General features: G+C 40.4%; 1 protein-coding gene across 1 annotated transcript in view; it reads right to left on the bottom strand.

Moving 5' to 3' along the window:
- Positions 1-20980, bottom strand: part of slc9a7 (solute carrier family 9 member 7) — a 39331-nt gene extending 18351 nt beyond the window's left edge. The window contains 12 exon segments of the mRNA XM_080431724.1: positions 1052-1163; positions 1621-1734; positions 5812-5900; positions 7407-7503; positions 8159-8161; positions 8163-8310; positions 9388-9493; positions 10476-10588; positions 11121-11197; positions 16502-16579; positions 17287-17489; positions 20595-20980. Of these exon segments, the coding sequence (XP_080287850.1) occupies positions 1052-1163; positions 1621-1734; positions 5812-5900; positions 7407-7503; positions 8159-8161; positions 8163-8310; positions 9388-9493; positions 10476-10588; positions 11121-11197; positions 16502-16579; positions 17287-17489; positions 20595-20889 (1435 nt within the window). The 5' untranslated portion in view covers positions 20890-20980.
- Between the last annotated feature and the right edge of the window lie 902 nt (positions 20981-21882).

The raw sequence follows: 21882 nt of genomic DNA, 5'->3' as shown, positions 1-21882 counted from the left end.
GATATAATTAGTCCCCCCCCCAATAACAAGCAGGAATTGTGTGGAGAGAGGTGGTGAGTGGAAATGGTTAAACAACAATTAGTCGTTTTGTAGCTTTTGTGTAGCTTTGTAGCTGCAGTTGAAGCCAGCTCAACTTGGATTGTAGCCTTGTAGATTTTGCAGCAACAACAAACGGCGGACGTAGCTTTTTATCTTCATGTCCCTGCCCTGGCTTCCATTGAAAATGCCTGCAGCTTTGTAGCTGCCATTCTGAAGGCAGCACCAGAGTAAAAAAGTCCAGCTAGCAACCCCTCTGTGCTGCTACTTAGACCCAACTGGACATTGGGCTCAGTAAGTTTCATGGCAATGGGCCCATTCAATTAGAATGTTGGCCTAATGGTGGCGCTAGTGGAAAAAAGTGTGAGGAAGAACCTGTGTGGTTTGAGACATTATCACTTTTGCAAATGAGAAATGCTTTTAACAGCAGTTATTTGAGGAGTAGATTTTTTGGGTTTCTATGTTTGCTACAGGAAAGGCCATTGGGATGTCAAAATCAATAGGGGACATCCTCTGGGGTTCATGAAGATACAAAGACAATTAGTTGGCAATACAGCTCCTAGGTTTTTGTTGTTGTTGGTAGTTTGAAGATATTTGGGACCAAAGGGGTGGATGGATGGATGGGCGGACCAATCGATCAGCCAAACGACACAGCTATTACTTAAGAAGGGTGATTTAAACATATTTATTTGAACGCTGTGTCATGTAGCTTGGTAAACCCTCCCGGTCGCGGAATTCAATTTCATTTTCATTGCAGACCGAATGAAAATGAAATTGGATTCCGCAACTGGGAGGGTTTACCAGGCCAGTGTCATGCACCAAAAATAGCCGATCTACAAGCTCACAGCGGGAAGTGTTGTGAGCTTGTAGAACAGCCATTTTCGGTGCTACAAAGTATAAATCAGGGGTTAGAACCCAACTGCTAGCAAGGATAAAGAACAAGACAAATATACACAGCAGACGAGAGTAACTTTTCATACAGTACATAAATAATTGGATATTTCTGTCCTCATACCTGCAAACATCATCATGTGTTGGAAATTGCCTTTGATCTTGTTCCTGCGGCCCAGGTTGAGGAGGAAGGACAGGGGGTAGATGTTGCACGCTCTCCCAATAAAGATGGCAATCTGTCAGGCAGCACCTAGTCAAGGATAGGAATGCGTCATCATGGAGCATTATGGGGTTTATGTGCGCAAGAGCCTTTATTTTTATTTACACCGTTTCATCGATATTTGATTACCCTAAATGAGCCATTAAATCGGTTATTGGTTCTAAATATCGGTTTTGATACCATTTCGGTAAATTTCCCAGCCTGACTATAGACGAATCCACAGACGCGCTGCCTGTAGGCAGCCATAGCTGCGGTGTCAACGCTCCGCACCGCGACACCGCAGCAATGGCCGCCTACAGGCAGCTACAGGCAGCGCGTCTGTGGATTCGTCTATATCTATAGAGTCACAAAGAGCAAGGATTCATGTATCAACTATATGACCACTAAGGGGAAAAAACTAATGCCAGTATTTCCATTGGTTGAATATGGTTCAAATCAAAAACAGGATGTGTTCTAGTGCATTAAAAGGATACAAAAGCCCCCAAGATGAAGATGGGGCTGAAGATGTGATTCTGAAAGGTAAACAGCGCCAAGCCCATGTAGGAGAAGATGAAATTCTCAGCCAGGAAGTGCAGGACCTCAAACAGCTGCAGATCAAACAGAAGTAAAGATTAAACAGATAATACACCATGATGTTTCTGAGCATTTCAAATGTGTTGTGCAATGTGTGGTGTACAATCAGACAAATAAACTAAACCCTCCAGAGAGAGACGAGTGTTCCAAGTATATTTTTGTTCAGTGTTGTCTAGAGGGCCAACGTTTGAAAATTAATTGATGCAAAAATCAACCAGGGAATTGTTTGCTCACTTCCCTTTCAAGTGTGGGGATTGCAGACAGAGTTACTAGTTCATATTGCATCTCTAAATAAAACCATTGCCTGACTCCTCATCCATTCTCTCAGAAGCTTTAAAAAAAAAGGCTTCAGTGTTGATTTGTTTTTCTTTCCTCTGGCTGTTAGGCTCCCTGGAAAATCATTACTGACGCTCACAGATAGGAACAGAAACACAAAGTCTTGCTTCTCCTTTTTTTAACCCATTAAGGCCTAAGGTTCCGATTCTACAAAATGTCTTCTAACAGTTTTCTGAAAAACTTATGTTTACTATATCAGTGGTTCTCAAACTTTTTTTCATGTCAAGGACCTCCAAAATGTATTTTTGGCCGCCGACCCCCCATCTGAAAATATTTTGTTCCAGGACCCCCCCAGAAGCAAAGATTTGAGTTAAAAATGTTCGACACACACACACACACACACACACACACACACACACACACACACACACACAATGTTGCTTTCAAAGGGCTGACAGACAGTGGTGTAAAAATTAACCATGTACATTTAGTAACCAAGTACTGTACTTAAGAACAATTTAAAGGTACTTTTACTTTACTTGATACTTCTACTCCACTACATCTCAGAGGCAATTATTGTACTTTTTACTACGGCTACAACTGAGCTATTATAAAACATACATTAACAATTTAAACCTTATTTTATACTTTGTCTGTTCAAAATTACCGAACCTTTAAATACAGGCCTTTTACGTGTAACAGAGTATTTTCATATTAATGGTATTGATACTTTTACTTAAGTAAAGAAAATCTGAGTACTTCTTCCACCACCACTGACAGACAACTAGGGCCCCATTCTCAGGCCAAAAATTCCCCGTTAAATCGGGATAATGGACCTGCGCCGCCCCAATAGGTTATTCTAGCACCTGCTCTACCCGTCACCATTATGCCGACGCCGTTATTTGCGCGTGGAGGTGTGCCCGTGGGCGTGTTGTTGCTATATCCCCCACATTGCAATTCTACAGACACACATGGGTACGGCTTGGGGACGGGGGATAGTGGATTCTAGAAGCACCCGCTGGTTTATAAAATCACCCGTCAAGTGCACACAGACACTACAATGGCTTTGTGCGTTGGACCATGAGCCGTGTTGCCAGCCTTGGAGAGAAATAAGCAACGCAGTCCGCAGGTCTATGAAAACAAAAAGAAGCAACTCTAAGGCCACATGAGCACTTCAAACTACTAACTAGAGCTTTCATATCCCCTAAATATTTCAGCCCGGCTCGACTAATAATTGACAAATTAGACCCAGCCCAGCCCGTCAGTCATTTTTCTAAAGAAGCCTTATTTCTCATTAAATCTTGGTAATATATGAATGATCTGTGTGTGAAATGCGCTCTTTCTTTATACAAACCCATGCTCGCTCACTCTACCGCAAATGCCTCTCTCTCTTTGTACAACCCCATGCTCACTCTACCGCAAATGTGCTCTCTCTCTTCATATAAACCGATGCTCACTCTACCGCATATGCGCTATCTCTCTCTATACAACCCCATGCTCACTCTACCGCATATGCGCTATCTCTCTCTATACAACCCCATGCTCACTCTACCGCAAATGTGCTCTCTCTCTTCATATAAACCGATGCTCACTCTACCGCAAATGCGCTATCTCTCTTCATACAAACCCATGGTCACTCTACCACAAACGCCACCACCACTCCCAGCGGGGTCATTTTGATTCTATGACGGCTGCCGTCTAGTTATCATCAGTGCCAGTGTTGTGAGGAAAAACAACTAACAAGCAACCAGGTCTAGGAAAACCAGCCCAAAAGAAGCGAGTCAAGCGACTATGGGCCACATGAGCACTCTAACATATACATCAGCTATTTGAAAATAGCAGATCTACAAGCTCACAACGCCTCCCATGCAAACGCTACGTTCATGACCCCCCAAAATAACCATATTTGAACTGGGGACCCCCCCATTTTGTTTGACTCGGTTCCACAGATAAATATTGTGAAAATAGCAGATCTACAAGCTCGCCAGGCGTTGGGTGCTCCATTGTGGTCTCGACCCACAGGTTGAGAACCACTGCATTAAAAGCTCCAAGCAAGTTACATGTCTAGTATGTTGTTGACCACGTAATGTAATGTTTTTGGTTTAGTGATAGGCTACTCCGTGGCGCGCGCGCGCCTCATTGTATGCTGCCCAAAATAACAGATCTGTAACTGTCGACATGACGCAGCGCCGTTGATAGCTTGTATGTCTGTTATTTTGGGTAGGCGACGCACATACGCATCGCAGCAATGTGTCTGGGTTTGAGAGGCTTTGATTGATGTAAACTTAAAGTTTAGCTCTGTTCGGGATTACTGAACAAAGGTGGATGATGAAAGATAACGGGACAATATGGATGTAAGTTAACTTTGCGTCACTTCAGAGGAAACTATGGAGCAACTTCAGAGATGTTTACACACCCCTGGAATCCATTAGAACGGTGGAAATAGAACGATAACAGCCAACGTGAGTACATAGGCTATAGACCTTTCCTAAAACTGTCCAATTTATTATACCCATGTGCTACTGTTTGTCTGTGTACCACGTAGGAGCGTTGTCGCAACATGATGTAATTAATTATTTGGGAGCAGCCAGTGTGTACCAATAGTATACATATTTTAAATGGCTTTCATATACTATTCCGGATCTGACTAATATGACAAGCTTATTGTGAACACAATAGGCTACAAATTAATATAAAAATGTATTTGGATAAAAAAAAAAAAAAGAAGGAAAACAAGCCCAATGTGGCTTATAATAATCAGACCAGGCAACAGTGCAGACAGGTAGATAGGCTAGAGCATATATTGGATCGGGATGACGGCTAGCGCAGTCTTCTCTTAAAGGCAATGGCTTCTGGCACGGTGATTGGTTTTATCATTGTAACGCCCAAACCACACCTATGCATAATGTAACGGGTAGCTCAGGTGTTTGGCGGGTGAGGGGGGTGCCATAGAATACAGAATTTTGCGGGGAAACGCCTCTTGCCTAGTCCGAAATCCCTAATTAGTGGTTTGTTCAAATCTGGCTCTGAATAGAGCCCCTAGTGCCTTCCAGGATACACCAGCCACCAATGATCTACACTTCCATTTGAACTTGTGAAACTTGTGTCTGTTAAACGTGTGCATCGGTAATGGGTACCACCCATATCTCGTGCAGCAGGCTGTCTGTGGGTTATCTGAGCGCCTTCTTTGGTTAAACAAACAAGTCCCAACTGTATGGATGTCGTCCACATAGTACAGCTCTGACTGAGGTCACATCAGGCTGATTATTGAACCATCTGCCTATTCTGGCAGATTCTGGCTGCTGGCTCCCTGGTCGCTTCAGTATTGATTTAAAGATTTTATTGTTGGTCTTTAAATCACTGAATGGTTTGGCGCCTCAGTACCTCTATGACCTTTTACATGTTTGTAAGCTGAAACTTGCAGTCCCAAAGACACGTTTAAAAACCAGAGGTGACCGAGCCTTTTCATCAGTAGCCCCCAAATTGTGGAATGAGCTACCACTGCCAAATCAAAATGACCCCCTCTGCCTAGATTCAATGGCTGGTGACCCTTGTTTTGTATTCTATAGTAATTTATGTTTCTTTTAGTATGTTTTTATAATTTTTGGTTTGGTTTATGTTTCTTAGCTTATTGTAAATTTGTGTATTCATTGTGCAGCACTTTGGTGTGTTTGATATATGTTGTAAATAAATAAATGTGGTATATAAATAAATGTGGAAATAAATAAAGTGGATTGGATTGAACAGCTCCGAAAACTGTTCCAAGACTTGGGCTAAGGGGTGCAGTGGAGAAAACGGGTAGACGATAGTCTTACCTGCTTGGTGCGTTTGGTGGACTCTTCAGAGAGATTGTTGTAGGTGTAGTGAGCCTGTGTGATCCCACAGAACAGAACCGCCACCACACCTGCAAGAAACAATACAAAAGGTTGCAACAGATGGAGTACAATGTCACCCATTATAATGTTCAAAACACTGACACAACTTTACATGACCTGCTGACACAACTTTACATGACCTGCTGATGTGACACAGCGCAACTGAAGATAAAATGGGAGAATCTAAACGCTAAACCAATTTTGTGACTTTGCTGCAATCTAATGGTTAAAAAAAAATTCTAAAAGTCTAGGCTGGCCTTGGTGCACTGTTATGTAAGCAAGACAGCTGCAGATAATCACATAATAATGTGCGTGTTAGAGTTGTGGAAACCAACAGTTCCTGAGCCATGTGGCCCATCGGTCAGAAGCCTATCTCCTGTTTCCAAAGCGTGACTCTACAAATACATCCCCTGATCACGACGCTAGAATGTCCCAGGGACTTACCCCCAAACCAACTCTTGATGCCATGCAGGGAGGTACCATTATTTGTAACATTTAAATGGTAGCAAACTCAAGTGGCACAAACGTGGCCAACGGTTTAGCTCTCCTTTAACTTGTTAATCCTCACATTACGTTATTGTTGCGTGTTCTCCGCTGCACATCTGGAACACTTTGCATTCAAGTCCCGGTCATGATATATTCACATACTGCTGGTTGCTTTGACCACGTGAACCCTGGCGTCTATATTTTTGGGCCGTTATAGACTAGAGTAGACACAACTTCTCAAAAATAGCCGAGGCTTACAGTATATGCTTCATTTAAACACGTCGTACGCTTGTAGATTGACAATTTTCAATGGTGTCAGGCTTAAGTGGTTAAAAGTTATTAATTTGACAGTTTATTGTCGTTTAATAACAGCACTGTCTACAACTGCCCTAAAGGTAGCTTATAGCCTGAGTATGCGGCTCATATGGTCCAGCTACAACACTCTCTGATCTCGCCATGATGCGATCACGAGGTTCATATATGGCGCATGCTTCATCAAGGATTACTATACAGTAGTGTTTGGAAATATTGGTTGCCCGATGGCGAGTGTTACTTCCGCTTTCTTCTTGTTCTTGTTGTCATCTCTGAGCACACTGACACAAATTCCAAGTCAACTGGTTTGGGCGATAAATGAGTAATATTCTTCATTTACAATGGAAGTCTATGGGAGTGTTAAGTAACTCTCTCCCTCAGGGATTAAAGTGAAACTAATCTCAAGAGTCACGACTGAACATTTTTGTTAAGCCAAGTGAAAGCACTCGCCCCACACTAGCACTGCTTCCTAAACAATCAGCACAATATAAACCTATGTTCCTGCCACCAAGAAATTACAGATTGAGGCTTTAACCTTTATGTTAATGAAACATCCGAGACCATTATCCGAGAGTTTCATGGAAGTTGCGTCTGAACATGTATTCTATTGCTAGTTTAGTTTGACCCATCCTAATAGTCTTTATATAAAAAAAAAGAAGGAGTGAAATCAGTCGTGGTGACTGAGAACTTTAACCCATGCTCTCTCTCACTAGCTCTGGTTTAGCTGCTAAACTGACCTGTGAAACCGCAGGCCTCCGCCAGCAGGAAGGTGCTCCAGGACATGAGGAAAAAGAGAGCCGTCTCCAGCAGGGGGAAGCAGTGCAACTTGGTGAACTTGGTCACGTGGGAGAGAAGTTAAAGAACAAAGAAGTCTTCCGATAGTCAGAAATGTACAGTATCTGGGGGGCGAGCAGTTGCTATTGATCTTGGAACGCACCTGCTATTTTATGTGGCTGTGTTCCAGCATGACAAAGGGGTATGGGGTTAGGCCACGGACCCCCATAACTCAGAGAGTTGGCATTGGCAAATCATTGCCAATGCCAACACATAATCTGACAGACCAATTAAATTAAGTAAAGCCTATCCTCAGCATAGTCATAGCTTACATCTAAATGTATAGGTATATACGTCAATAGTGTTTACTTGAACACTATAAGTCTAGTAAATACATTTTCTTGGCTAAAGGTCTACACAAGGTACAGAACAACAGTACAGTTACACTGAATTACAAAGATAAATGCATTCGTATCAACTACTTAAAATAATTGACATCACGGGTCAATGCCATTGACATAGCAGTGTGACTAGATATTACACAAAATTGTACGTTTTCAGCCCTACAACGCTGTCTGGATCTTTGCTAATAACTATTATTGTACTAGTCCTGTCCCTAAATACAGGGGGAAGAAAACATGACAAAAACCTAAGTTCACGTTCAACTTCACAAATGATTTAGAAACCAGTGATTTCATGTAAAAGCATGGTTCACAGAAGGATATGAGAGCGGTGACAACGCCGGTGACGGCACCCATGGCGAAGGAGCCGCTGAAAATGCCCAGGAAAATACCCACGGATTTGAAAAAAGCAGCAGCGTCAAACGTGTGTGTGTTGGAGCCACTGGGCTGGTACGCCATGATAGACCTGAATCATACAAACAAACAAAAAGCACTCAATACTCAATAAATAAATATCCATGGGGGAGAGTAACAAAAGTACATTTACGTGAGCCCTGTACTTAAGTACTTTATTTTTTTATATCTGTAATTTACTTGAGTATTTGTATTTTTGGATACATGGCTTTCAGTCCACTAGATTTCAAAGACAAGACAGTACTTTTATCTCCACTACATTCCTGGGTAAATTATGAATTCATCACTTAAGCCCCCATTTTTACTTTGACTCAAGTACTGGGGTTGAGCGTCCACCACTGTCAATACCACAAGTGTCAATAAAATATGAAATATACTTGATTTGTGAACTACTAACAAATGTCCAGTAGGGGGTGCCAGAATACTATTTTTCACAAGACCCAGATGGGAAACTTTTGTGATAGATTGCTGCCTGCCAGTGATGGAACTCAACTGGATTATTTACTTAAAGTACAAAGTAAAAGTGCTCACATTTTTAAAAAAAAGTGTCAAACCTTTCCAAAAATAGCAGATCTACAAGCTCACAATGTGTTGAATCGCGACAAGTTAGCTTGCCATTTTTGAATAGCTAAAGTATAAAATAGTGCTCAAGTGGTTAATGAATGTTTTGTAATAATAATGAGTAATTAGTAAGCGTACCTCGCAGTTGTACTTAAGTACAGTACTTGAGTAAATGTACTTTGTAACTTTGTAACTCACTGCTCCGCTCTGTCTCACACCTGGGTGCAGAATTTGAGCATCACAGGGGAAAGAGATGTGAGAGATACATGGAAATACTCCCAAAGACACAGAGGTTTCTCTTTATGAACGTAGAGACTTTATGGTTGTGTGTGCGCCAATAGTACAAGTTCAAGTGTATTATTATTTGTCACATGCTCAATTATACATGTACGACATGCTACGTTAAATGCATGGCAGCATGCAACCTGTGACTTGTGTAGTATACTTTCATCATTGGTGGGCATGTGCTTTTCGCCTGCACCACCCGAGCGCGGATACAACGTTTTTGTCCGACGGCGACTAAACTAGTGTGTGTATGAATGAATGATAAAGCAGAGCTGGGACTTACGAGGAGAGCACAATGGCGACGGCATCGTTCAGAACGCTCTCTCCAAACAGCAGAGCGTACAGGTCCACGTCAGCATGGAGTTCATTGAAGATGGCCAGCACCGTCACTACAAACACACAGTACACACATGGATGTGCAGGACATTTACGTGTAGCTGCTGGACACATACGAATCATTCATGTTAGCAAAGATGTGTTCTCTAGCTTGATTTTAAGCAGGCAGAAGCCTTGCATGTCCAAAACCGTTGCTTTACACGAAATGGAAAGAATGACATGTGTTCCACTGGATCCAATATAGTTATTATTTAGTCACAAGCTCTTGTTAATACTTTTCATTGGTTATATATTTATAAAACCCAGACACATTTAACCAGTTTCAACCTGGTATCCCGAAATGTCTTACAAAAATCTTACAAAACAACGAAAATAGCTGATAGCAGGTTGTAACCTCATGTGTCGCATGCGTTGTGAGCATTTCATTACTTTTGCATGACACGGTCATACGACAAAGTATAAAACAGGGCATTCATTTATGAAAAAAGTATAACAAATATGAAGACGCAAGGTTTCTGCCAGACAGCTTAGATTTCCTTTAGTTTTGTTAAAACCAATGTTTGCCTAGATTTATTTTCTTTTTTTCAATTTACCTGATGAACTTAGCTTAGTCAAAACAATGTGTTACTACTTTTTATTTTATCTTCGAAACCAATGTTTTCTTTTTCAAAAAGGGTAGGCAAAATAAGCTTCGGCTTCAGCCTACACCTTTTCGGTGCCACTTGTATAAGTGGACTCTAATGTATGTATGTATTTTTTTTTTTTTTTAATGGACCGAAATAAAGATTTACTACTACTTCTACTACTACAGCAATGATATGGTTGACACTTAAGACCACAGAGGCGAACATTTTCAAAATAATTCAATAGTATAAATGTTTTCGAAAATGGCCCATCTACAATCTTATGACGCGTCACAACACATTATGAGCTTGTAGATCAACTATTTTCGCAATTTTGTGCATCAGTGTCATAAAAAGTTGAAATATGGATACACAAGGTTTCTGTCCGACAGCGACTATATGTGTACCACACCTGGGTCTGTGGCAGAGATGACTGCGCCAAAGAAGAGGCAATCGGTGTAGTAGAACTTATCATTCAGCTGCCCTACCAGCTGCATGAGCTTGACCACGCCATACATCAGGTTTCTGAGAACAGAGTTGAGAATAATGAGATTGTAAGGTTAGGATCGTCACAAATCCGATCATGACATTTTACTTGATGATCAATTGTCATACAAATAATCGTGATTATCCTTGTGTTTTAGGCTTTTTAAACAAACATTTCCCATGGCAGATATAACAAATAACTTCAATATACAAAGTCAAGAAATGACTGACAATGACTGGTACCAATATAAATCAAAATAAATAATATACTATGGACAAAACAGGCATTATATTTAATGATGTTATACTTTTAAAAATTATTAGATCTTTTCTTTTTCTTTTCTGAAAATATTTTGTGTCATGAACCCCCATAAGAAAAAAAATGGTTTATATTTATATTTTCAAAAGGATTCCACATTTTCACAGTTTTTCAAGATTTTTCAAAACTAGCTGAAATATAAAATAGGATTAAAGAAATCAAACAGTTCCCCCCCTGGAACCCCCTCAAGGACCACTGGGGGTCCCCAGACCCCATTTTGAGAACAAGTGTCAAGTAGTAACACTGACTCACCCAATAACAAAACATGAGATGCAAGTCCCAAGGAAAGCATACGTTATGATGGAGCCCAGATTCCTGAAGAAGTGTCTCTGGAATGAGAAGCAGAGAGCGGGTATGTATTAAATATGCCACATTATCTGTAATGACAATCAAATTGAGTTGTAATTCCAAATTTGTTATAGACTTATTAGTTGAGCCACAGAGAGATTGTGAAACCACTGTACTACAGCAGTGGTTCTAGACCTTTTCAGGCCGTGACCCCCCAAAATAATCATATTTGAACTGGGGACCCCCCACCCTGACAAGCACTTGGAATGTGGAAGTTGAGGCATTCAATTTAGTTTGAGCTTTGATATACAAGTTCATAGCACGTCACTTCGTGCCGCGCTATGAACTTGTATATATTTTTTAAAAATCATGAAAATGTGTGCAAAACATTTTTAACTAATATTTTGCTTCTGGGGGTTCCTAGAACAACATATTTTGAGATGGCGGTCCGTGGTCAAATGATGTCCTTGACATTAAAACATTTGAGAACCAACAAACGTTTTTCAGAAAACTGTTAGGATTTAGAAGACATTTGTAGAATCAGCCTCAGGTCTTAATGGTTTAAATAATTCTTCACCTCTCAGACACACACCGTAAACTGTACTTCTCTCCTGAGTGATTGTTGAGCTCTCAAAAACAGGCTTAAAGAATCAAACATATTAATCCTCAGGCAGCTTGTTGCTGGTTGTAAAACAAACAAGGATTCATTAATGCCAACGCCCAAACACTCTTCTGATCAACTCAGTTGCTGAATTCCTCCTCCTCTCTTTAGGTATTGGATTCTCCCAAACAGACAGAAACGCTTATCTTGTTTTCCATGGGAAATGTGCCTCTTTTACAGAGCAAACAATCAACTTCCTGACAAGAACTACTGTGACTGTCCACAGAACTCACTCTGACAGTGTTGTCAGTGTATGTCTGGGTACATTGGGGAAACATCAAGACAAAAACAACAGTTAAAACTACTCTTCAAACCACTTCAACCCTACAGTATATACGTAGCTGACCGGGGTCCCCCAGGGGTCTATACTTGGTCCCCTCCTTTTTTAGCCTCTACACCAAATCTCTTCAACGAAAACAGACAATCTACAAGCTCAGATCGGCTATTTTTCGCCGAATGTTTCTCCAAAATAGGGACGCTATGGTTAATGTGGTTTAGTTCTTTGGCAGGACCACAATGGAAATAAGACCTTAGGGCTTTTTGTGTTATCCTTTTAGCATCATTGTATAATCGTACCACTGTACTATTTGCAAACTGTTAATAAAGTATTCAATCAATCAATCAAAGCTGCATCTTCCAAAACGGATACCAGCTTTTGACACATCATTAACCTTTGTCGCTTTGTGTAATGGTCACTTGAGGTTCATACAGCCCAAACAAGGTTTGGAGCCATGGACAGGACAGCTGCATTTAATCAAAGTTAGCATATGCTGACTCTCTCACTTTATAAAAAAAAAACAATCGAGGGACTCTTTCAAGCAGAGCACACTTCCCCATTTCCTGATTCTCGTTTCCTGAGGCCTTGTGTTTTGACTCAGCAAATTACAAGGAAAGCACCGTACGTTTTTTTTTTTTGGGGGGGGGGAACTCATCAGTCGAGTTGATTATTTTCCTAGCAATAATTATATCGATGACTTTTTCGATTCATCATTTGTTTTATTTTTTATACAAACTATCAACGACACAAGAAAATCCGAATAGATCTTTTAGCCCCATTTTATAACATGTTTAAGCTTGTAGAAGAAAATAGTTTTTGATTAAAATCAATATTTTATAAGCGATTAAATCGATTAGTTGATTAACTGCTGCTAAAAATGGATATGACTAACTATTCTCAATGTTGCTCTCTCTCTCTCTCTCTCTCTCACACCCTGTTGTGCCATGCTATTTGAGCTGCCGCCTACATAAATTACGCAAAATTTTCTCGCAATAACCGACTTTCGGGCTCAATATTGTATGTGATGATCAGGCTTGGTTCGGACACAGGCTTAAAATCACTCAGGTTGGTTCGGTTCAGGTTTTAATTTTCAGGGCCATTGATAAGTCTGCTCCCAGGCACTTTTGTTTAATTATTCATCTTATTAAAATACTGTTCCACTTGACGCTTTCTTTTGTAAAATACAGTGTATAGCATTAGCTGTAAACATCCTTTGCATAAGTTGAATTATATGTACAGTAGACTGCAGCCACTGAGATGAGTTCCAGCAGGTGTCATGACATGACACCTGACACCACATGACATGATTCTGATCAAATAGCCTACAACCAGTGTCAACCACTTGACTATTGGAAATATAAACAACCTTTAATAAGCCTGTGGTGCAGCAGAGGCAGAGCACTGTACCTTTGCCCTCATTCATACCACACTGCACTGTGACTCCATCTATTACTGCATAATAAAGAAGCTTCAGAATTGCTTACTCACCAAACCATGACATTAGATGTCACATGGGGGCTGTAACGCATCTAATTTTCCATTATTTCAGAAACAAGTAGCTCAAGACCACAGATGTACAGTAAGAGGGTTCACAATGCACAATTCTGAAGCAGTCACAGAACAAAAAATGGAATAACCTTTTTTTCTTTTCCATTTAGAGTAGCTAGTAATTTTTAGTCCCTTTTCTCCCCAATTTAGTCGTTATGCCAATGAATTCCTCCCCGCACACTTCTGTGTGTTGTCACTGCTGTTGTACCCTACTGGCTAACCTACTAAGACAGTGTTGGAAAGTAACTAAAGTAACTTAACGAAAAAAAGTTCTATTATTACCTTTTTCCAGTAACTAACTAGTAATATAACTAATTACAGTACTTTCACGTTTTGAGTACGGTAATAAATATTAGTTACTATTTTCCAAAAGTAACAAGTTACTATTTTCACGAGCCTTGGTGGTACTGTGGGCTTGAGTGTCTAAACTTTGTTTATTTTCATTCCGTGATCGTGTGTCGTTTTTGGTCCGTTGATATAATGGTCAAATGGATAAATGTCAAATTTATACCGTTTTGAACAATATTAATAGGCTATTTGAAATGTAATTTTGTTATAGCCTAAAAAACAAATTGTTCCCACATTCTGTCAGAAACCATGTGTTGCTGAGGGAGCCTTTTTCCAGAATTATTATATTGTAGTTGAACTGAAGCACTTTATAAAATCTACATATCTTGTAGGCTTGTTATGTGTAATGCTCAGTGGATTATTTACATGTGTCAAGCCTGACCCAGGTTTTGTTTGGCAAGTTATACCAGATTTATAATGATGCACTAAATATCCAGCCATACATAATGCTTTTTTTATATCACTCAGGTTAGTATTGTAGGGCTACAGTATTTGTGAAATTGTGACTGCCTGTGACAAACTTGTTATGCTACATATTTTGGATTGCATTGAAATGCACTGGCACATGTTGGCCTCATATGGCCTAGCACTTTGTTTGGAGCTTAACTGCTTTAATAAACAACAGAAGTTGTTCAAAGATTGTGTCTCAATATCAGTTTGAGCCCAGGTGTGGTTTTCATTTAGGCCAATTTTCATTAAGTTATGAATTTATACTCAGTAAAGTGTTAATTTAATTCAAATGAGTGTACAAATGGAACCATCATGTCATGTGTACAGTACACTTTTCGGAGTTAAATCAACAATGAGGATTTTACAATGTAGGCTGCAGAAAAGGGAAAACAAAACAACTGCTAATGTTGAAAATGTAAAGTAAGACTTTTGAGGAGAAAGGATGTAATTACTGGGGGCGAGAAACAAAAAGTACAATAAAGTAATAAGTAACTAGTTACTTTTGGCAGGGAGCAATTTGTAAAGTAATAAATTTACTTTTTAAATAAATATGTTACTGTTTTTTAGTAACTTTTCCAACATTGACTACTAAGCCAGTGACTACTAAGCCAGTGAGGAGCCCCCACCAGAACGACGTAGCAGCTCGTCCTACTCTTTCCGCCCAACACTCCCTGCTGACAGGTGCCACCCCAGCCTGTAGGAGTATGTGCAAAACAGTGCAACCTCATAATTTGAATTAGTAATGTATTATTAGCCTGGTCCTAAGGGTACTGTATGAAATGAGCAGCACTGCTCAACCATGCATTTTAGAATCAGAATCTAATAAAGTTTCATGGCCTTGTGTTGTGAATTCATGATGATACAGTATAGGGATGCAACAGTTAATCGAACTGATACATTTAATCAATACATCAAAACAATCTATTTTAATAAAACTAGACCGCAGAACCACGCAAGTCGGCAACGATGCAAGTCGGGAACGATGCAAGTTGGGGATGCAATGATGTCCCAATCGGTTATGCAAACCCTGTTGTACCTGTACACTGTTGTACGACCAAGTATAAAATATGGGTCAAGTGGTTAATCAGATGAATCGATTTAGTCGATTATAAAAAACTATGAGAACTTCTTCACGTTGATTCATTGATACATAAAACATTTAAAAGATTATAAAAAAAACACTTAGCAATGATTTGATTAATCGATAAAGTAATCGATAGAATAATCACTAAGGAAATAATTGATAGTTGCAGCCCTAAAACAGTCTATTGAGTGACTGCGGACAGAGTGACATACAACGTACATGTATATACTGTACATACAGTACATAGAGCCTCATTACAATCCTTTATCAATTGCTTCACGTGGCTCAATTAACAACCACCCAGAAGAAACTGGACATGTCAGAGTCAGACGTTTTTATGTGCCTGCCTCAGAGAGGAAGCGAAAGACATCTGGTCTAGACTTCATCTCAAAGGGGCTATTTATTTTCAGTAAACACTGAATGTCCCCACGGCCTGGCCAATGAGAGCTCTCCTAAGCAGACCATCTGTCCAATGAAACAGCAGTTTGTGGCAGCAGATATATCCTCCTATGCACTGCCATGCTCAAATTACCATGCATTCCATTAACCCCTTGTTATCAAATAAATGTACTCCGTAGAATGGATTACTCTTTCAAATTTCAAAATGCAAATAGTACTAGGTAACATAACAACAGTAAATCGAACTTAACGATTTCATCGATTTGAACAAAATAATCAATTTAGCAGGGAAATGTAAATCGCTTTTTTTTCCAAAAACCTTTTTTATAGCAGATCTACAAGCACACAACGCGTTGGCGACATGTTGTGAGCTTGTAGGTCTGCTATATTCACTATTTTTGAGCGACAAAATAAAAAAATAGGGCTTATACTCACTTATATCGATTACCGTTTACAGAAATCTATTTAAAAATAATCTGAATATTGAGTGTGCTTCTCGAATATTCGATTAATCTAAAAAGTAATCGATAGAATAATCAATTGATAGTTGCCCTATAACATTTCATGTTATGCTTCACCTTTTTCAGACTGTATCCAGCATGGAAGATGATGGGAGGCAGCAATATGTTGAAGAAGACCTCGGGGTCAAATGTAACCTGTGGGGAAAAGAAAGAAAGATAATGCATATATGTTGCTGTCAGGTGGAAACCTCATACAAGACTGTTACTTTTCAGGATAAGAACAAAATATAAAAAGCAAAAATAGCAGATCTACAAGCTCAAAGCGTGTCGTATTGCATATTTTATATATTAACATACTCCTTACATTAAAATGTTTTATTCACTGAGAAAAGTTATGGATTGCAACTTTAAGTGGTTAAACGAAAAGCTCAATAGGGGCGTTCAGATGGTGCAGGTAAACCACCTGTCCACCACCACGGAGTCTAGGGGATCGAATCCACCGCGGTGCATCCGAATTACCCGAGCGTTGATCATTAGCATCATATGCAGGTGTATACATAACATGCCGCCCTGAGGCGATATTAAAGAAAGTAGCAGCAGATACAGCGTTCTTAAAGGGATAGTTCACCCAAACGGACCGGTAGGCATCCGTTCTGGTATGTCTCCTACCGGAACTGCCTGCCGGTCATCAAATTATTGGCTTAGGTATGTGACAAAAACAAAAGAATATCCATTCAAGTCTCCATGGGGTGAAAAAAAAGTCATTTTGGGGGTGAACTATCCTTTTAAGGTGCAGTTCAATAGGCCAACCTGTGGAACGGGTTAGGTGCAAGGGAAGGTGCTAACTGCTAACCACATGTTTACATAGGTATAATCCTAAAAAAAAAAAAATCCCTGTTCACCTTTCGCAGCATGTCATTCTGTTCCACATTGTGGATCTCACGAGAGTTGATCTCTCCTTTGAGTGTGTACTCAAAGAACTTGCCGCTGACATTGAGCAGCAGGGTGCTGGTCGGACCTCCCTTCAGAGCGCAGCTCGGGGGGGTCTTGTGGTGGTAGCTGGTGGCTGGTATGCCGTACCGCAGAATCACACCTACTAACAAACCTGAGGAAGGGAGAGGACAGGGGTCATGACGGCAGCAAGTAAACAAGGCCCACATCAATAACTTAAGCCCTATATACACCTTCTTGTATGACGAACAGCAAAGAAATTATGTTCTTTTATGTTGCCTTTAGATCCGCTATTGTCCTGGGACATCAAGTTGAGAGAGTGGTTAATGCTCAAAGAGCATTGAAATGGCACAGTAGTACGCATCATTTGTACATTTATGGAATTCTGCATTTTGTCAATTTCTCAGTCCTTTTCAGTTCAGATATCTAAACCCATATAGACTCTGTTGCTCTTGAAGAATGCCTTATTTGATTTGACTACTAATCTACTTTATTTTACTACTCTCAGTCTCCTACACATGGCATACTTGTTCTCTGAACTCTGAACTGCAATGTGCATCAAATTGAAGGAAGAATCTCACAAATTCAACTAAATTAAACTGAGTGTGGCAGTGTTTTCCAGATCAGTTTGCCGTCCAAAACAATAGATTCCAGTAGGGATGCACTCATATCAATGTTTCAAATATAAATTTGGCCAATAGCCGAATCCAAAAACAAGTCTTTTTGTTCATTGTTTTTGTTGTTATTGTTGTTATTCATTCCCCCTGTTGTGCCAGGGAAACCAATAAACCTTCATTATAAAAAATAACCGTTTTAAAGTGTTTCAGCCCTTCATCAAACTATCTATTAATAAGCACAAATTCAATCATATAGATTCATAAAACAACAGATTAACATCAGCCACTGGCATGGGTGAAAATCATCTTATTTGCCGACACATTGATGGCAGTGAAATTGCAAGGCGAATATGGGCCGATCCCGATCCGGAAGTTCAGCCGATTAATGGGTACATCCCGAGATTCCAAGCAGGCAGTCAAGCACAGAGAATGTTAGCATAAGGTAGAGAAATTGGGAAATTGTAAGAGGAAGCTTGTGCAGGAGCTAGAGCCAGGGAGAGAGATGATGCAGGCAGTTCCAGCACATAAATCCTCTGGTAAGACAGTTGTCATCAGCATGAGAGATGGGGAAAAGCTGCCAGCAATGCATTCGCGTTAGTACCACTAGGTTAACTGCAGAGAACACACACACACACACACACACACACACACACACACACACACACACACACACACACACACACACACACACACACACACACACACACACACACACACACACACACACACACACACACACACACACACACACACACACACACACACACACACACACACACACACACACACACACACACACACACACACACACACTGGGGATGAGTGTCTGCAGAGAGTGTGTTACGCACACCAAATTAATCCTGTGGCAAGGTGGTTTCCACTTGCCAGAACGTTCGCACCAGGCAGGCAGTGACGCAGCTCGACAAATCAAGGCAAACAGTGGGACTGACCACAACACAGGTTCAAAGTTCTTTCACCTTAAACTCAATGTACTGTTGACATCTCTGAAAAGGTTTTGATCATCAAATACATTTGGAGATAACTCATGTCAAATGTAACAGATGTGTGTATGATAAGAAAATATACAAAACATAATAATAAGAATATGACCACAAGATGAGCAAACATTAAACGAAGGCAGCAAAAGAAAACTTGTTCATAATTACTGACTACATTATAATAACAATAATAATAAAGTGAATTATATAAAAGCTGAACTATTTCATGCACTAAGGAGCATGCCCTCTGTGGGTACCAAAAACAGCTTTTGCCTGAAACCTGTCCCGTTTTATTCCAGGAAGGAAACCTTGTGAAAAGGAAAGCAAAGCCTGCCATCAGAATTCCCAAGTCACTAAGTGTGACACTGATGGGGAGGAATGGAATGATGCTTATAAATTGTGAAAATATGTATTAGAGAAATAACAATCAGATGTAGTATGGCTGAATTCTTCATCCATTTGGCTAAAGCAGAACTCTTAGCGCCTTATCTTATGCAATACTGTAGCACTGTTTAGGTTGGGTTCGTCTGTGCTCACAGGTGACTGGATATGACAGATCATAGCAATGGCCCCAGTGTGTTGATTGATTTATGGTGTTGGCACAGCTTGGGTCTGATGAATTGTATTCTTTAGACCTGACACTACTTGAGAGAATTAGGCCTCTAACCAAAGAATAAGACTATTAGACAAGTGATAATGTACTATTTGCTGTTCTTTGTGTGGGTGGTGGGCCTCAGTCTTACTGCAGACCACGCACAAGGAGATAGATAGATAGATAGATAGATAGATAGATAGATAGATAGATAGATAGATAGATAGATAGATAGATAGATAGATAGATAGATAGATAGATAGATAGATAGATAGATAGAATTAGTATATACAGTAGTCAACAGACTAGTGCATTTCCAAAACGCACGTTTGACATTGTGTGCCAGCTATTTAAATGGATGGATTTCAATGTGACGAAACATTGTTGGCCTATGCAGTGGTTCTCAACCTGTGGATCGGGACCCCCGTGGGGGGTCTCCAAATGATAAAAAAAAATTTGGGGGGGGAGGGTCCCAGGTGACAGTGAAGTGACAATTTAAGGCCTTTTAAGACCTTTTTAATACCTCAAAAAGAAATATGAAAAAGACCATTATTGTATCAAAAGTAATCCACAAACTATACTGTAAAAACTGGTCAGACATTGGCCATATTGTCAATTAATATAAGAAAGAGGCAAAAATTGTGAAAATAGATCGGCTATTTTCACAATATCTGTGGAACCGAAAATGTAATGCCTCAACTGCCTACATCCCAAGTGCTTGTCGGGGTGGGGGGGTCCCCAGTTCAAATATGATTATTTTGGGGTTGTCCCCAGTTCAAATATGAACTGATTATTATTTTTATTTTTTTGGGAGGGGGGTCCACAGTTCAAATATGAACTGATTATTATTTTTATTATTTTTGGGGGGGGGTCCACAGTTCGCGGCCTGAAAAGGTTGAGAACCACTGCTCTCTATACAGAAGACTCAAGAGCCACTTGAAAGAATGAATCACGCATGCATAATAACACCGTGCTGTAGCCTACGATAGTGTGCTGCTGATAGTGGGGGATGTGATAACGATAAGCCCTCGTCTCACTACAACAGATCTCACCATAGATCATTGCCAGTCCGGTCTCGTGTAGGAAACGGACCCGTCTGTGTTTGAAGAGCCATATAGTGAGGATCGTTAAGGTCAGCAATAAGATGAATGTCAGTAGATTGACGCTGTCCTGGCGGTGACTTTCCTCCGCTTCTTTCTCGGTGGCCAGTTCCCCCATTCCGTCGTCCTGTGCGTTCATGGTGGAGACCGCGTTCAGCAGCACGATCAGAAAGGGCAACATCTTGTTCTTGTCCACAGCGGCGGCGCGGACCAGTCCGCGGACCCCCCGCCGATCGAAAGCGTCCATGGTGCAGGATGCTGATAGACAGTCGCCTGGGCTGCTGGTCCTCTCTCTTTACTCTCTATGCCATGTCACTGCGCAAGGTAGACAGATGACTGCAAAACAATTCGCCAACACTAAATCGTAGAAGACCGTGTAGTTCAACCTCTTAAAGGCACAGTGCGCTCTAGTGCATGAGGACGCGCGTCACTGTGTGCTTGCACTGCCCCCCTGTCTGGAAGGAACCGTATGACACCATCACAGGTAGTCTATTCTACCCCAGTGAGTTAAGTACTGTATTATGGTCAAATATTACTAAATTTGACCATAGTGAATGTTGCTCAGTCAAATTTGTGCTTGCTTTAAAAAAAAAAACACCTAAGTATTCAAACTAAAAAGTAGACTACATTTTCTTTTTAATATCAATGCTGTATTGCTGTTGGCCTATTACATTTCTGGGCGGTGAAACCGCCCCTATAAGTGAGATTTGGAAAAATGTACTAACTCCTGTGCTGTGATCTGGGCCCAGGAAATTAGTAGAATTATCCTGCGCTGTGATTGGCCAATCACAGCCTATTCAGGACTGTGATTGGCCAGTGTCACATGACACATGTGCATAGCCCTATATAAGCAACCATAACTTGAAAAAAACCAAATCTTGGTTTTTTTCAAGTTATGGTTTTGTCCATCATAAAGAGTGTTTCAATAAATGTATTTATCCTTTGTACATGATTGATCGACTCCATTCAGTATTGTGATTAGCTAGCAAGACACCGCCCACTTCACACAGGGTGTGATTTTTTATATTTTCATAACTTTTCGAAAATATAATTAATAGCCTGGTGAAAATAATAGATCTACAAGCTCACAGTGCATTGCAATACGTTGATTGTAGATCTGCTATTTCTTAGTGTGGTTAAGAAGTGGTTAATTAATAAGGTATTTGTTCCCTTGAAATGTAGTGGAGTCAAAACTACAATAGCCTAATGCCTGTCTAATGTAGTGGAGTGAAAGTATCCA

Source organism: Gymnoscopelus braueri (genome assembly GCF_963280865.1).
Source record: "Gymnoscopelus braueri genome assembly, chromosome: 6".
NCBI lineage: Eukaryota > Metazoa > Chordata > Actinopteri > Myctophiformes > Myctophidae > Gymnoscopelus > Gymnoscopelus braueri.
The sequence above is the reverse complement of the archived record's forward strand: the minus strand, read 5'-3'. Positions and strand labels throughout refer to the sequence as shown.